The 19,143-nt window shown below is 36.2% G+C and overlaps 1 protein-coding gene across 1 annotated transcript in view; it reads left to right on the top strand.

The window, feature by feature from the left end:
* Positions 1-649: 649 nt before the first annotated feature.
* Positions 650-19,143, top strand: part of Aasdh (Aminoadipate-semialdehyde dehydrogenase) — a 69,722-nt gene continuing 51,228 nt past the window's right edge. The window contains exons 1-3 of the mRNA XM_090383167.1: positions 650-750; positions 7,745-8,020; positions 16,837-16,957. Coding sequence (XP_090239293.1) covers positions 650-750; positions 7,745-8,020; positions 16,837-16,957 — 498 coding nt within the window. The remainder of the gene's footprint in view (positions 751-7,744; positions 8,021-16,836; positions 16,958-19,143) is intronic.

The raw sequence follows: 19,143 nt of genomic DNA, 5'->3' as shown, positions 1-19,143 counted from the left end.
CGGAATCAGGGGGTCCCTCCCCCATCTCCACGTTGTATGGATTGTTTGTGAAACACAGTATTCTGGGGAGGCCAGAGATTTAAAAAATATATCGGTATTGAACTGTTCTGTAATGTCGTGGTTCGTTGTATCTTTGGACCATTTAGCAGTTGGGCCCCTAACGAGACCCACCATTGCCCACACTTTGCAACGAGGAGGCAGGTCAGGTACCCAGTAGATTATATTTTGTACTCTGACAGACCCTGTCACCTAGTTTCCGAAGATTTCAGTGGCAAGGGTCTATTGTAAAAAAAAAGGGGATAAGGACTAGAGTTTGATTAGGCCGAAATGGTTTAATAAGAGTGCGGTTTGAATTGTAATGCTAGTAATTTGGCTGTGTTTATTTAGAAGGCGTATGCTGTCCTTTTAGTTAAAGGAGGGAAAGACAGGCAGAAAGATGGGGACTATAGAGAAGGCGATCCCAGCCAGATCAGTGGGGATATTCCCCGCCTGGGGCACACTCCACCGAAGGAAGAAGGGGGGTGGCCGGGAGGGAAAGAAACAGAGGCCCGTTGCCTCTCGCCCAGGAGAAGGAATAAAGGTACCGAGCAAGTGAGTCGATACGGATCGCCATAATGATATGATATATATATCATTCTGTCAATATATAATGATATCTGGAAGCAAAGCTACAGATATCATTATCAAATCAAGTAGGTCAAATCCGGTTGCAGTACCTGGGATTGTGTGGTCCCATCCAAGAGTTATCAGGTTGGTTTTTGGTCATACATGGGAACGTTGTCCCCTCCATGGAGTCCATTCTTGTGGCACTGCTGAGTCGTCTAGGCTGTTGTACTACTCCTACATTGGACAGTGTAACGTTTGGAGGAGGAGCAGTCCAGTGTTGAGTCCTATTTGGTTAATCAACAGCGGGCGTAAACCGGGCGGTCGTTTTCAGCAGTTACGAGTTTGCCACTGTGAGGGCTTTTCTTTGTGCAAATAGTGCTTGCGCATACTTTGTAAAGTCTTTATATTCAATCGCCGTGTCCAATAGGTGCGATTCCATGTTTCGTGGCAGGTATGTTATTTTTGGGATGAGAATGCCTGCGTGTGATGTCTTTGTAGAGTTCGCAATCAAACATCAGATGATGCCAACTCTCCACTTCTCCACAGATACATAGAGGGTCCTGGGTGATCCCAAAGTAGGTGAGTTTGGCATTAAATGCACCATCTCCCGTAAGGAGGAACGTCGCGTGAAGTCCTGGGTGGAACCAGGTCGGGAAGCTGTGGTTAAACCTGTCAGCTGTCGGGATTACCTTTTTAGTGATCTACCCCTTCGTTGAGGCCGTCCATCTGGTCTGCCATGCTGCCGCAGGTGTCTTTGGAGTCTTGCCTTTTCCAGTTTTCTCTCGTTGTCTGGATGAAGTGTAAAGTCCAGAAGGGTATGTGTGGTTCCTTTAGATAGGTGGTACAAAGTGCCAGTTTTGCTTAGTTCGAGATCTAGCGGGAGAGGCCCCGCCAGGACCTTTTAACTGAGTACTAACTAAAAACTAAAAAAAAAAAAAAAAAAAACTGAGTACTGTACAATTCAGCTGTATTCGCGTCATAGCCGTGCCGAAGGTGAGGCAAATGAGGTTCTTTCCTCGGGTTAAAGGCTGAAAGCGGCGCCAAAACAAAGATTAAATAATTGCCAACGTTGCCATCATTAACACTAGGGCACAATTTTTCATTCTTGCTCAGGTACTAAAATGGCTCAACACGGCTATGCTTCGCGTTAGCACAGTGGTTATAATCAGCGTCTTCCCCACACTGGGTAGAAAAAGTCCGAGTTCGAATCCAGTTAATGTCGCAAGGAAATTTTATGGGCTTTTTCATTCCATGGAAAAAGTTAGTCTGTCTCAGGCGAAGTCAGCAAGGCCCCTACCCCCGGAAACTAGGATGTTTCATTCAGGGAAACAGTCAAATCGACCAGAGAACACACGCAATTTATAGAGATACATGTATTACACATGGGCAGATGAGTTAGTTCTTGGATTGACCTGATTTGATAGTTTTAGCATTTTAGCATTAGCATTAGCATAGGCACATGATGCAAGAAAGCAAGCTTATATAGAATCATCTAAAAAAAATTGATTGGTGGAACAAACTTCCATCTGACGTTGTAGAAGTTGACAGCTTAAATAGATTCAAGGCAGAACTTGACAAACATTTGGAGAGAGTGGATGGGTGAAATAAGCTATCAACTTCTACAACGTCAGATGGAAGTTTGTTCCACCAATCAACCACCCGCTGGCTAAAGGCAAACTTCCGCACATCTATCCTACAACCGCCTTTCCTCAATTTGAATTTATGCCCTCTCAGGCGATTATTTTGAGCAAGAGGAAGAATCCCATCAGCATTTAGCATGCTCAAACCATACAGGCTTTATACACCTCAATCAGATCACCTCGCAGGTGCCTAGTCTCCAAGCACTGTAATCTGCAAAACTTAAGCCTTTCTTCGTAAGGGCAACCCTTTGTTCCATTCACTAATCTTGTTGCCCTTATGTGTACTCGTTCCAACAGCTCTACATCCTTCTTAAAATGAGGCCTCCAGACCTGTATACAGTACTCAAGGTGTGGTCTCACCATTGCCTTATACAATTTGCAGATAAAGGAACCACTAAGTGGCAGTGATCACAGTGTACTGATGTGGGATTTACTTAAAGATATAATTACCATCCGGGGTAAACGAAAGGGTTTTTGCTTCTGTAAAGGTGAGTACAGTGGTCTCAGACAGTTTTTAAATTCTGTACAGTGGAATCAACTGACGATGTTACCAACAGTAAATTCTAAGTGGGAAGCATTCAAGGAATTAATCATGGATGCTACTAAAAGTTTCATACCTATTAAGAAATATTATTCAAGGTTTAGGACTAAATGGTTATCAAATGAACTAATGAGACTCGTGAAAGAGAAGAAAAAAGAATGGGATGCATATAAATTATCAAGCGACTCAGAAGCCTATGGCAGATATAAACTAGTCTGTAATCAGGTCACAAGGGAGGTTAGGCAGGCGAAGGCAGATTACGAGAAATCTTTGGCAAAAGATGCTAAGAAAAACAGCAAGGATTTCTTTACTTATATAAGCTCTAAAAGGAAGGGGACGAATCTGATTGGTCCACTTGATATCGATGGTTCAACTGTTGATGATCCTGCTCAGATAGCAAACAAACTGAATGAGTATTTTGCATCTACATTCACACATGAGGAGTTATTAAGGTTTGAAAATGGCAGAAGGTTATCAATTTGTAGCAGGGTGCTTAATGATTTTGTCATAACTGAGAGCAAAGTGGAGGAGAAATTGTTGAAGTTAAACATAAGAAAGGCATCTGGGGTGGATGGAATATATCCAGTTATATTAAAGGAGGCGGCAAAGCAACTAAGCAAACCCTTAACCATAATTATGAGAGCATCCTTGGACTCAGGGAAGGTCCCCACGGCCTGGAGATGTGCAAATGTATCCCCAATTCACAAAGGGGGATCGAAGGGTGACACGAGTAATTACAGACCGGTTACTTTAACTTCTCTTCCGAGTAAAATAATGGAGTCACTGGTTAAAGATGCATTGCAGGATCATCTAGACAAGACTGCAGCAATAATTCAGACACAGCATAGGTTTGTTAAGGGAAAGTCTTGTCTGACAAATTTGATAGGATATTATGATGTGGTTACAAAGGAACTGGATGCAAAAAATAATTTCGATATCATATATTTGGATTTCAGGAAAGCTTTTGACACTGTTGCGCATGGAATACTATTGTACAATTTGGAGCAGAATGGTATTAAGGGTAAGTTGCTACAATGGATAAAAGGGTGGTTGAGTGGGAGAAGACAGAGGGTGGTAATTAATGGGTGTTGCTCTTCGTGGACTAATGTTATTAGTGGAGTCTCACAGGGTTCGGTGTTTGGTCCTCTGTTGTTTTGTATATTTATCAATGATATTGATGAAGGCATATCAGGCTTAGTATCGAAGTTTGCAGATGATACAGAGGTTCGCAGGGTTGTTAATGACAGTAATGGCAGTGTGCTACTGCAACAGGATCTAGATAATTTGGGCAGATGGGCTAAGAAGTGGCAACTGAAGTTTAACCTTGACAAATGCAAAGTACTGCATATGGGAAGAAGTAACCCCAGAGAAACGTACTAACTGTGTGGTACTACACTTAAGGTGGTAGAAAATGAAAAAGACTTGGAAGTAATTGTGCAGTCAGATATGAAGTTTTCTGAGCAATGCAGACAGGCTGCCAGGCAGGTCATGGGATTTTTTTCAATGATATATAGGAATTTTGCTAGCCGGGAAAAGGAGGTGATTGTCCTCTGTATAAGGCAATGGTCAGGCCACGCCTTGAGTACTGCATACATGTCTGGAGGCCTCATTTTAGGAAGGATGTAGATTTGCTTGAGTGTGTACAAAGAAGGGCAACAAGATTTGTGGGGGGAATGAAGGGATCCTCTTACCAAGAGAGGCTTAAGTTCTGCAAATTGCAGTGGCTTGAGACTAGTCACCTGCGCGGTGATCTGATTGAGGTGTATGTGGCCTTGAATGGGTTGAGCACGCTGAATTCTGATGGGATCCTTCCACTTGTTCAGATTATGAACCTAAGGGGGCATAAATTCAAATTAAGAAAAGACAGATGTAGAATAGTTGTGCCGAAATTTGCCTTTACCCAGCGGGTGGTTAATTGCTGGAACAAACTTCCATCTGTCATTGTGGAAATTGATAGGTTAAAAAAATTTAAGGAGGAATTGGACAGGCATTTGGAGGGAATGGTGTGATTTTTTTTTTTTTTTTTTTGGTTGTTGCTGCATAAGCTCATACACTTGCTTTCTTGCATCACATGCCACTAGTACTACTTTTACAAGGGGATAATCACCTCCTTATCCCTGCTAGAAAAATTTCTGTATATCATTGACAAGACACCATGAGCTACTCTTGAAGACCGTCTGCACTGCTCAGAAAACTTCATATCTGCCTGCACAATTACCTCCAAGTCATTTTCATTCTCTACCAATGTCTGTGTGGTACCACAGAGTTGATACGTTACTCTGGAATTACTGCTTTCAATATGTAGTACTTTTCATTTGCCACCTCTCAGCTTACCTGCTCAACTTTTCTAGATCCTCTTGCAGCATTGTACTGTCATTAGTCTCATTAAAAACCCTACCAACCTTCGTATCGTCTGCAAACTTGGACATTAAACCTGATATACCATCATCAATATCATTTATAAATACAGAAAACAACAATGGGCCCAACACTGAACCCTGAGGGATTCCACTAGTAACATTAGTCCACGAAGAGCAGTGTTCATTGAATACCAATCTCTGTCTTCTCTCACTCAACCATCCCTTTATCCATCGCAGCAATTTGCCTCCAATACCACACTGCTCCAATTTGTGCAGCAGTCTTCTATGTGCAACAGTATCAAAGGCTTTTCTAAGATCCAAATATATGATATCAATATTATTCTTTGCATCCAGTTCCTTTGTGATTACGTCATAGTTTTAAAGAAATTACAAATATTAAAACTAATGATACCTCTCTAAGGAGTTGACCTCCTTAGCCGAGTGGTCAGTAGTGGGAGTGCAGTAGCACACGCTCTTTGAGTAGACCGGGACTCGATCCCCTGACTGCTAAACATGGTCGATCCTTTATATCGACCATATTTAGCAGTCACTGGACCAGCGTGTCAGATTATGATCCATTTCCCTCATCAAGAATTGTTGAGGAGGCTTCCATCCTTCAATGGGTTGATAATGGCTGTAGTTTTACCTTTTTTACCTCTCAACCAAGAAAAACCTGGATCGTGGAGTGACAAGGTTTTGAGGTCTTGAGTCTTGTGGTCTTTTATCATCAGAGAGGTTTTTTTTTTTTGTGCAATATCAGAGCGATACGATATCAGAACTCTTACGCACAAAATGAAGCTGTAACCGAATTTATAGTTCCATGTTTTGCTAATAATGTTTTAGAAAAATAACACAAATTGCAGAGGGCGCCACATTTCCGTATGTTTACGCTCAGTTGGATCGGATTGTATTTGTTAACTTGTTCACATGTGGTGATTGTTGCTTATTTTTATTTATTTATTATTTATTTTTTTATTGGTAGGAGAAATGGCTGAAATTCATGGAATACAAATAATTCTAGATAATTTGTATTAACATGATAGAATTCTATCACGATTTGATCAAAAACATCGTATAATTGTATGTTGCTGTGTTAACTCTTGGGTATCCAGCGGTGTGCTACTTGTCAGCTGGTTTGCTTAGCGAGGCCAATTGTTCTTCATATGTGCAGAGGGACCTCGATTATCCGATGTGAATGGAAACAAGATTTACTTGGATAACAGAAACGTAACTTCGCTAATTTTTATAGGGATTCGTTGATTACTGTACAACATTTTATTGCACACATTAATTTGAATAAAAAGTATGTACAGACTAATTTTAAAACTATACAATATAGTACAGTATTGTGTGTAAAATGTGCATTAATAAATTTGTAACTTTCTTTTCCTTACAGCATATAATAAAACTATTTAAAAACATAAAAGTTCAAATGTAAGTTTTCGATCCGCTCTTGGATTTCGTTTTTATACAAGTTGCTATAACAGACATTCGCACCCAATGTGCTGCAAAAAATTTAACACAATTCAGCCCCACCATCAAGTTTTGTTGATATATTTCCTAGAGCTAGTAGTGGGTCTGAGTATAGTCCTGGATTTTTTTTTTTTTTTTCTTCCCCTCTCTATTTGAAATACTGGTGTTGCAAAGCGAGTGAGGGGACCCAACAGCTGGTTTGGCGCCGAGTGGGTAAAGTACCTGCCCGGCAACCCAAAGGTCGCGCGTTCGATTCCCGCCTCGGGCTTGGATCAAAGTACTGCAAAAACCTTGGGAGGTGCAATATGGCCACAGAAGCCGATGCGCCAACAACTACCAAATCAAAAAAAAAAAAAAAAAGCTGGTTTGGCATGGTTGTTAAAAATCACCACTTGGAGGCTGTTTGGCAATCTGGCAGGTCAGGGAGGGGGACAGGCTGGAATTTATAGTTAGGCTCTATAAGCTCTTGATATCAGTTAACTACATCCCCTAATTGAAGAGGCCTTTAAGAATTCTTCCAGTCTCTAATGAGATTTGAATTCAGTCCTCTCCAAACAGGTCACAAGTGACAAACCCACCATGCTGTTACACAGGACTTAGTGTATCTTGTGAGTGTATCATTTATTACTGGATTATACTTTTTATATAAGTACGCATGTGAAAATTTTATTTTTATTTTCAGTTTACATCTTCCTTGTAACTGTGTTAAGCAGCCAATATATCAACACCACAAATAAGAGTGAGGTTAAGCATTTTTATAGTTTTGTCAGAGTCAGTCTCTTTCAACATGCATGCCTATAGTTACATACACTACTCAAAAACAACAGCCTAAAATAGCACTTAATTGTTTAAGGAAGAAGATAGTGTGGTAAAATAATTCTTAAAAATTATTTTCAACAATATGAAGATTGATAACCATCCTGTTTAAAAAAGAGCATACTGTTATCATAAAACCAGTTGTAAATTAAATTTGCAATTTCTTATTAATACTAACTTATTCTTAGAGCAGTTTAAGATATAACTTGAAATTTCTTCATAAATTAATTAATGTAATTTTTTAATGTTTATTTCCTTTTCAAACAAGATAAAAAAATTGGTTTTTGTATTTTTTTTTTTCACTATAGGTGTGATGCAATGGAAGGGCCATCACTTGATCAACGTGATTCAGAGTCTTTACATGACGATACATTATATTCACTCTTCTTGAAAAATTTGAGAAGTCATTTAGATAGAACTGCAGTAAAATTTTATGATGGCCATATTTCTGAAACTTTAACTTATCAGCAGCTTTCTGATTTAGCTGCAAATATTGCAAATATATTAAAAAGACATTCAATTCAGAAAGAAGTGGTTGGCTGTTTGTGCAAGCCAAGCCCTCTAGTAATAGCTGCAATCATTGGGTGAGTTTATTTCAGACCTTGAATATGTAAATTTTTGTATAAATTTGTATTGTTGCTCTGCTCTTATATTCATCTTCTCAACAACATCCTAAAAATTATGAACTGTATTTATATTTACTTATTTTGGCACTGCACTCCACTCCACTACTGCTTATGAGAATAAGGTGCTACCAGTTTTTAAAAAAATGGAAAGTTATATAGAAGTAATGACTGTCTAGAAATTTAAGATAGAAGGGAAAAAAAAAAAAAAAAAAAAAAAAGGAAGATTGTTATTTGGCTCCATGGCCATAGTGATTACATGAGGCAACTACCTCAATTTAACAGTGCCAAAATCATCACATGATCACTGCATAACTGTATATGTTTTCAGTATAATAAATTTGACATACTAAACTATTTCAAATAGCATGAAATATAATTCACATATCTTATTAGTAGCATTATGTGTGTATATATATATATATATATTATATAATCTAATCTAAATGTCATTTGACATAATTCCAATATTATTGACACTGACGGTACCCTGGTTTGCTTATCAGCTACAGGGACTACAGTATAAATTATAAAGTAGTAATTAAAAACTTAAATAATACATCATACTACGGAAGTATTAGGCAAGTATAGGTACGGACCATAGCCTATATTTCGTATAATTAAGTTAACACTATGAATACTAAAACAAAACAGAGAAAAATGCTGAATGGGTATCACAGCATAAATTGCACCCCGGGCCTAGACATGACCACACAGGACCTGAATCTTCCTGAAAACAGTCGCATAGCATGTAATGCCGCCACACCTCATGTGAATACATTGAAACACCAAGAAAACAAGACACAAGTGCATCCCATACGTTGAAGACTATATAAATAGTCTACTAAAATTTAATAAATGTAACAGTAAATTATGTAAAACGTGTCCATACATGCATAGCCAGCACAGCCATAACACAGAAAATTCACCAATTTTTTGCCACACAAAAGGAGTAATATACCTGATAACATGTAAAGAATGTGGCATCCAGTATATAGGACAAACCAGTACCGAACTACACATAAGACTAAATCTGCACTGATCTCAAATAAAGAAATACGGGGAAAATCCACCCAAAGACAGAAGTAACACAAATACAGACAAATACACCAATGAAATAAAGCTAAGACACTTCCAAAAACACAATTTTACTAATATCTCCATAGCCATACTAGCCATCATTGAAAACACCAACAAAAGGGAACTACTAGAAGATCTTTTCATTCTTCAATACAAATCCCTCTACCCTTATGGGTTGAACAATAGGTTCAATGGTAGGAACTTCACCTACTCCAGTTATAAACAATGCACATATGCAATTTTTCAATTAACAAAAAACATACAAAGTAACGGATTGAGAAATTATAAAATTAAATGAGATTATAGTAGCTACAATAGGATAAGACTCCAAGACATTAACAATTTCGAAAAACTCCTCACGGAATGGGATACAAATCCTATTAACATAAAAAGCATACATAACACCCTATTTGCACTGAAACATAGTAAGCTAAAAGCCCTAAACAAGATATACCATAAGATTTCTATCAAAAATATACATCTTAAACACAAATTAGAAGATATCATTATATTCAGAATAGGATTAGTATACTCTGAAAATACAACCAAAGAGTATTGCATAATAAAATTTCTGAATCGGGTCTACAACTACGTTAATCTCAGAAATATCATGCATAAAACTAAAACTTTTCTTCCAATAAATAATATCAATATAGAAATCAGACATAGATATGACAGACCCATAGATATGTCTCTCTATAACTACAAAAACACAGTAGCCAATATGGGCAATGCAGATCAGCCCTGTTTCTGTCATGAAGAAAAATGCAAAAATTATATAGATCCACATCACAACCACATACTCACCAGTGACCTTAAAATTATAGAAGACAATACCCTACAAGAAGTGATGAGCAAAGGAACAAAATTCAGACCCAACTCCAAAATTTGCTTAAAAAACATACATAACTCCATTAATATGGATCTATTGCAATTCGCATACAAAACAGCATACAAATACAACACCCCAGTGAAAGCTTTCCAAAGATGGATTAATATTACCACAAAGCTTATCTTAACTAGATTCAGAGACATTGTGACACACCAATATGACCACAAGATTTACAATTTAAAACGTATTAAACAAAAAATCAAAAACCTACAAAACAAGTTCGTTATCACCAATATAGACAAAGTTAATAACAACTTCAGCATCATTTGTAAGAGATTCTATAGAGACACCCTAAAGCAGGAATTGGACCACAGTGACACTTACAAGTTCATCAGCTCCACCCATAACATAATCACTAAAAACTAATAGCATTGCACAAGAAAATTAAATTAAAATTGGACAACACCCTATATCCATACATTTACTGGATTCCCAAATTCCACAAAGACCCTATAGGGAAAAGGTTCATCACCACATGCAGAAACAGCTACAACAAAACATTTAGCAAAATAATGGAATCCAAATTAAATATAATAACCAGCAATCTCACAAACACAAAATTCATCTCCAATAACAGGCAGTACATTGAATATATTAGAAACAACCAAATTAACAGTGTATACACATATGACTTCAAAAACTTGTTCACCAGCATATCTCACGACAATTTGATAAAAGTACTGTCTGAATATTACATAGAATATCAAGATAAACTAGGATGTAAAAAACAGTACTGGATAGACCTTATCAACCTTAATGTGAAAAACAACTACATACAGATGGGTAATAGCATCTATGTGCAAATAAGAGGCGTAGCTATGGGTTCAAGCAGTTCCTGCTCCATAGCCAACCTCTATTTGCACTTTTATGAAAATAAGTTTAAAGAAAACATCACATACTACAGGTACGTTGACGATGTACTAGTCATCAACCATACAGATTTCGACAACATGGCTAAAAAAATCTATCCCGAAGAATTGACTATAGAAAGAACCAACACAGAAAGAACCACACCTACCTAGACAGTTAAATCACAATAACAAATGACTTTGTATATACCAAACACTACGATAAAAGAGACCGGTTTGGCTTCCCAACAAATAAACTAACTAACTGGGAAACTAAATTAGCCAAAAATATACATGGAAACATTATCAGAAACCAAACAAACAGAATTATACACATATGCAATAGCCCAGAAAGCATTATAGCAGCTTTAATAAAACTGAAAAATACCCTCATCAAAAACAAAATACCTGACAATTACATCAGACACCATATAAATGCAGACACACAATATAGAAATCATGCAGCAATTCATACAGCAACCAACTAGCATTAGTCCTAATAGTATCATAGAAAAAATATTTTCCATGGAACATAAACTCTCTAATTAGAGCTATAAATTGGCCCCCTTTTGAACCCCAGGTTAATTGCGCATAGATGTGGCTCGACACCTATCCACACAGTACCTGGATGTCCAAAAACAAAATTCCCCACTAGCAGAGTTATTAACCAGGAATGTATATGCACAGGTCATCATAACCATACAGGTATATTGCATTTCCACTAAATCGAGATATATTTACAAGCACGGAACCACAGGATTAATATTCACAATGAAAGAGGCTGTATATATTTGTAAATAGTCATCCCCAAGGGCACATACACGACTGTCATGCCCCAGAAAAGCGTTGCCAGTCCACACTCTACGGATAACACATTTAATTTTAATTTTAATAACTATCATCCAATCTTTTCCCATTTTATTTAATAACCTCCATGACAATTACTAGCATTTATTTCTATCATTTTTAACCTAGTTAGATATCATATTGTATCTGCTTCCCACAATAATACACCAAGCTTTAAATTACAATCAACACCAGCCCACACTCAGGAATGCAAAGTATGAGATTTTGCCTATGGCAAGGTTAACTATCACGCCACGGATAAAACCTGGTACGCCTGCGCAATAAACTGTACCACACACATAAAATCTAAACTTTGGTGGGAAAATTGAACATTTTCATACTGACCACCACAGGACATGGAAGTGAGATACTATGATATTTCAATCTGTTACATACCCGTAGGGCTTTGAATCTCCTATCATAGTTTGCTGTAATATACGGAATCCACCCTGTTTATTTAAAATTAAGTACATATATTCAATTTGAAAATTGTAGATCTCTTAAAGTATCATTTATAACTGACACAATATAATAGCGTAGCTTAATTTAATTTATTATGATACTCACCTTTTTATAATCTGCATTGATGTTGGAATAAAATGGATGATAATTTTAAATTTAAGTTAGCGTGAATAAGTTAGGATTTAAAAACAGAATTAAAATGTGTGCAAGGAAGTAGAAGTGCTCGTCTTTGTCCTTGGTTGTCAATGTTGAAATTTGAAACGATTGAAGTTATATGGTTAGAAACAGAAGGCCAATAGCCATAACAAGTGGCTTTCGTTTTACACGTCTTCAGTTGGCAATGGTAGAATGAGAGTAAACGCGTGTATTTAAGAAGACTAAGTTCCCGTGATGCTCCTGGATACATGTGGGAATCTCAGTTGCATGAGATTCCAGACCAGTGCTATGTTATAGGGTAGTTTGGAATTTAATACTTGGAGAGTGGAATGGCGGTGAAACCATTCTATAACTAGGGCTTCATATTGGAAAATTTTAAAACCGCATTTTAATTTGATAATAGGAATGGCTGAATCTACTAAGGGGGGTGTGGTTGTGGGATTGAACATGTGTTGCTAATTTGGTATTGGACTGTCCCGTACGCACGTGTACGCACGTGTGTTTGATGTTTTGGTAGAACCATATTTTGTGGTGGTGCTACCAATGTAGCAAGCGTTACAGTTATCTTGACATTTTATTAAGTAGATGATATTATTCATGTCACTAATGCGGTAATTTTGTGTATCTTTATACGAGTTGAATAATGAACTAAGATGAGAATGTAATGGTGATATCGGTACCTTTGAATAAATGGCAGAATTGGTTGGCAAAATTACTATGGTAAGGGAGGATAATACGTGGATTATTAATGGAAATGTGTTTGGTTGGGTTGTTGATATTATTTTGGACTGTGATAATAGTTTGTTTGATTAATTGAATAGGATATTTCCTAGATATTAATTTACTTGTAAGATATTGTAGTTCATTATTAAGGTCGTAATGTGTGGAACTGTATTTTATAGCATTGTAAATTTGATTATAAAGGACTGCTTTTTTTGTGTTGAGCAGGTGATGCGATTCAAGGTGTAAGTATTTGTCCGTGTGAGTATTTTTTCTGAAAATTCTTGTTCTTAGTTTTGTATCGCTTCTGTATATAGTGAGGTTTAGGAAATTAATTTGTCCATTTTCTTCTAATTCCAGGGTATATTTTAATCTATTATGCATGGAATTAAATTTAATGAAAAGATCATTTATTGTGGATTTGTGCCCTATTAAGAGGATATCGACAGCGTATCGTATAAATAATTTAATATCTGGGGGGGTATGGTTGTAATATATGATTTTCTACGGAGGCTTGGTAAATTTCAGATAGGGGGCTGAGATCCCTAATCCCATAGGTAGGCCATAGGTTTGCTGGTAAATCTGATTAAGAAATCGGAAGTATCTGGCATCTAATAGAAAGGTTGTGAGCTCTAGTATGCTATTAATTGAGAGGGAAGTGCAATTGGATAAGGTTTTGTCGTCTGTTAAGAAATTACGTAAGGTTTGTAATGTTGATGGTAAATGTACATTAGTGTACAATGAGACTACATCAAAAGATGCTAGGATGTCATCATTGGTTATTGTGATAGAATTTATTTTTTCAAAGGTTTGGGAGGTATTGTTTACTTTAAATTTTGACCAGGAAGGAAGATAAATTAATGAAAGCTGATTTGCTGAAGGATATTATGGGTCTTAGTGGGTGGTTGGGTTTATGGAGTTTGGTAATACCAAACATATGCGGTAGAATATTGTTTCGGATACCAATCTGTTGAAGGATGTATAAATTAATTTCATTGTTGGATCTTAATTTCCGTAAAATAATGTCAAGCTTATTTTTATGTTTGGAAATAGTATATGTGTTATCCAGTTTGTATGTATCTGAATCAGAGAGTATAGATTCCATTTTTTCTATATATGTGCTTTTTTTTATAATTACTATGGAATCACCTCTGTCAGATTTCTGGACTATAATATTTGGATTGTTACGTATTTTTTGTAAGTTCATTAACTGTTGTTTATTTATGTTGGGTTGGGGTTTGAATCTGGAGTAAAGAATTGAATTACTTTGGTGTATAATTTGCCATTTATCTGGATGGTTATCTAATTTGGTTTGTAGTTCTATTATACATTCTTTGTAGGGATATTTATTATCTTTAATAGCAAAGTTAAAACCGTAGTCGAGGCTAGTGAGTTATGTGGAAGAAAAAGGATACGAAGAAATTCCCTATACTTTTCATCAAAAGTGTTTTCTTTGATTTTGCCACTGAATATTTCAGAAATTTCTGGTAATTATTGTGCAAACAGGAAAATTCAGAATCGAGTTAAGCCTATTCACAATAATTATATGCACATACTGAAAAACAAATTTAAAATTAGCAACAATCTCTCACATAGAATTGTAGAAGCACATGTTCCTAACTTTTTATGGCAACACATCCAGTTGTTACACTCGCTGCCTTTTTTTCATGGAAGAGTCTGCCTAGTCTACAATTCTTGAAATGCACAGATTTTTTTGATTTTTGTTCACTGTCAGTCAAGATAGTAAAATAGATACTATTAAAAACTATTTGGAGAAGAGAGGTGATGAAAAATGTCTAAAGCACTAAAGTGGGTATTTTATTTTTAAAAAATAAAAATACACGTTTTTAATACAAAAAACTGGATTTTCCACAGTTGTGTTCAGAATAGATTGAAAATAAAGATGGCATGCAAATAAACAATTTTGAATTATTTCTTGCCAGTTTTTAAGGTTATAAAGTGCACGTATGAGGATCAAAAAATACTGGCAACAACTTATTGTGATTATCAACTGTAAATCATTGTGATTACAACTGTAAAATTATGTATGGTGGGACTTTATCAGTGGTGAATGGGATCAAAACTGCCTCAAATAACAGAAATCTTGGATCACAACAATTTTTTATAGAGGCATGTAATAAATACTGTACATTACTGTTAGTATTTATGACATATAATAATTGCAATACAAAGTATGTATGGAGTAATTTAAAAAGTTTTTACTAAACAAAATAGTACTGGAGTGCATGTGAAATGTACGTTATATGTAGAATACACATAAATTAATAAATTTATGTTCAGTGAACATGCCCAGAAACAGATCAATAAATTAGCCATCAATTTGTGTAACATGAAATGGGTTGGCACTATGAAATTAGGAAAAATAATGTACATGCTGCTGCATGACATAAGGGTAAATTACAAACACATGTAAACATCCAATGCTATCTGTACACAGTCTGCTGATACATTGCCACAGGTTCTGTTTGGTATTCATGGGAATGACAATTAGAACATCTAACTCCTTAATAATGTATTTTTTGTGGGGTACATTTACTAAACATTTTTGTACTCCTAGAATTTTAACACATGATACAGTTTCAGGGGGAATTTTTGCTCCCTTTCATTCCCAGAATTTCAGCACCTTAATCCAAAACAGCCTGTATAGCATTGAATTCTCAGTTTAGTCTACTTGAGCACATACAGCATATATATATATATATATATATATATTTTTTTTTTTTTTTATGCACAGCAAAAATCTGAACTTCCAATAGTGCCATACAAACAAAAAAAAAGGAGTGTAGTTGGTTGCAAAGCAATTAGGCCTTGATTTACTAATTTATTTTCTAGGCAGTGTAGCTTTTGATATATTAAAATAATCAAAAATTTACTTTATAACAATTTCAAAAATGTTTGGTCACTGTCACACAAATGGGGCCCACCATTTTTATTCTTAATATTCAATTCATAACAGTTTTAACTTAGCCACAAGTCACCTAGAGTTGATGTCTCATAGGTTAAGCAGACAACAGAGTTGCTTCTCTAGGCAACTTGTAGCTAAGAAAGTTTGTTCTATCTTGAGTGTTAAGACCATAGCATTTGCTCATGGCAGTTGAAATCATGCTGACCACAAGATACATGGGACAAGATGCTTCTTAATTTGGCGCCTCCATAGCCAGGTATAGAGCAAAGTTTCCGGCACCCCCCTCCCTCCGTACTTCTCCTTCAACCCATGCACGGTACTAAGTACTATAGGTTTTGATACCTATCGTGTTTGGGGTTTTCATAAAAAAAAAAAAAAAAAAAAAGGTGAGCAGGAGCAGCAGTGCATAGCACATGCTTCTTGATTAGACTGGGGTTCGAGCCCGTGACCACCAAATATGGAGGATGCGGAAAGGTCAGGGAATGACCACTGCATATCCCCGGAGTAATATGGCCTTAGTTGCTAATCCTTCTAAAAACCAAAGTAACAAACAAACAACAAACATAACAACTTCTTAATTTACTAATTTGTTATCATATAGTTATAACAGATGATGGGTAAGCCTTGCACCTTCAATGGATGGCAAGTAACACAAATTGAAGCCTTTTATCAGTCAACTTGATAAGTGACTTTTATTTATCAGTGACAAAAGACTTTTATTTATAAATTTGACAAGTGCTGGCACTCAAAATTTTTCTTAGAAAATGTCTTTAAAAAGTAATAGTGACATTTCAAGTGATATGTTGCTTCATTCAGTACTAGTATTCATAATGTGTATATTTTTTAGTATTTTACAGGTATCATCAGCATTCACATTTATTGATCCAAAAACTTCAATGAGATATATAGATACGTTGAATAAATATATTTGCCTGAGATATATCCTAATGGAAAAAGATATATATTTGGTAAGTATAATAATTCTCCAAGATATATTTCTGTGTGAATTGTTTTTATGCTAAGAAAAAAAAACTGCTTATAAATTATTTAGAACTGTATACTCTCCATAGAGTAAAATAAGTTGTTACTTTCATCATCCAATTGATCAGTAGAATTGTGCATCGTCCTGTCATTAATTGATTTTCATAGAACTAGTATAATTTTCAAGGGAAGCATATGCTCTCCTTCCCTCTCTCTTTTGGCTAATTCCAAGGGAGTAAGAGGCATTAATGCATTTAACCACAAGCTATTATGTATTTCCATACTTTAAGATATTCAGCCATTTTACAGATAAATGCATTTCGATAATGCTATATTATTCAAATATTTCAGAAGTCTGACTGGTGACAATGAATACAGAATAGAGATCACATGTTTATGGCACATTACTTAATTTTTTTTCTTGTTTTCTAAACAATGTTTATTGAAAAATAATACAATTATCTTTATTGTAAATATGTAACATTCTTGCTAATGAAGACCAAACAGGGAAATAACACTGAAAAAAAGTCAGCCAATTGTCTCTATATGCTGACAGAATTTGATGACTAAATGCTGATATAAGGAAAAAGAATAAAGTCTTCTTATATATAGTGCTAAAGTATAAAGGATGACTTGAAATACTCTATAAATTCCAAAGACAGCATGTCTTCTTTACCTATTTAGAGTTATCACAACAACTGGGAGAAATTTCAGAAATGAAAAACTACAGAATGTGGGTAGTAGTAGTAGTGGCATGTGATGCAAGAAAGCAAGTGTATGAGCTTATGCAGCATCAGCCACAAAAAAAAAAAAATCACACCATTCCCTCCAAATGCCTGTCCAGTTCCTCCTTAAATTTATTCAACCTATCAACTTCCACAATGACAGATGGAAGTTTGTTCCAGCAATTAACCACCTGCTGGCTAAAGGCAAATTTCTGCACATCTATTCTACATCTGTCTTTTCTTAATTTGAATTTATGCCCCCTTAGGTTCGTAATCTGAACAAGTGGAAGGATCCCATCAGAATTCAGCGTGCTCAACCCATTCAAGGCCTTATACACCTCAATCAGATCACCGCACAGGTGCCTAGTCTCCAGCCACTGCAATTTGCAGAACTTAAGCCTCTCTTGGTGGTAAGAGGATCCCTTCATTCCCCTCACCAATCTTGTTGCCCTTCTCTGTACACGCTCAAGTAAATCTACATCCTTCCTAAAATGAGGCCTCCAGACCTGTACGCAGTACTCAAGGCGTGGCCTGACCATTGCCTTATACAGAGGGACAATCACCTCCTTCTCCCTGCTAGCAAAATTCCTATATATCATTGACAAAACCCCATGACCTGCCCTGGAAGCCTGTCTGCATTGCTCAGAAAACTTCATATCTGACTGCACAATTACTCCCGGGTTTTTTTCATTTTCTACCACCTTAAGTGTAGTACCACACAATTGGTACGTTTCTCTGGGGTTACTTCTACCCATTGCAGTACTTTGCATTTGTCAAGGTTAAACTTCAGTTGCCACTTCTTAGCCCATCTGCCCAAATTATCTAGATCCTGTTGCAGTAGCACACTGCCATTACTGTCATTAACAACCCTGCCAACCTTTGTATCATCTGCAAACTTCGACATTAAACCTGATATACCTTCATCAATATCATTGATAAATATGATATTGATGATATATCCTTTTTGCCAACTTAAAGTTATCACAAGTGAAATGATAAATGTAGTGAAAGAATAAAATAGACTGCATAATGAAGTACTGATGAAAGTGTATAGTATATATGAGAGAAATAGGATACCTGAGAAAAATTAGAAGAAGAATTCAACTGTGAATGTTTTGTTTCTTCAGGAGAAGGTACTCTAACAGAGAAAAGAACATGGTGTTTCAATAACTCTCAACCCATCAAAGGGCTGGGTTGAGTGGGTTTTATTGTGAAAGATTTTGAAATATGAGATGTTATAGTAAGAATGCCATTTATGCAAACTTAGTTTGCTTTTTATGAATTGACTGCATATAACATGATGCTTTTGCAGTAACATATACATACATACCTTACATCAATCTATTTTTATGAAAACCCCAAACATGAGAAGTATTAGATTCTATAGCACTTAGTACCATGTGTGCATTGGAGGGTGAGAAGATGAAAGAAGATACTTGTTGACATTA

This window comes from Mastigoproctus giganteus, chromosome 10 (assembly GCF_048544385.1).
Source record: "Mastigoproctus giganteus isolate SK-2022 chromosome 10, ASM4854438v1, whole genome shotgun sequence".
NCBI classification, from domain to species: Eukaryota; Metazoa; Arthropoda; class Arachnida; order Uropygi; family Thelyphonidae; genus Mastigoproctus; species Mastigoproctus giganteus.
The sequence above is the reverse complement of the archived record's forward strand: the minus strand, read 5'-3'. Positions and strand labels throughout refer to the sequence as shown.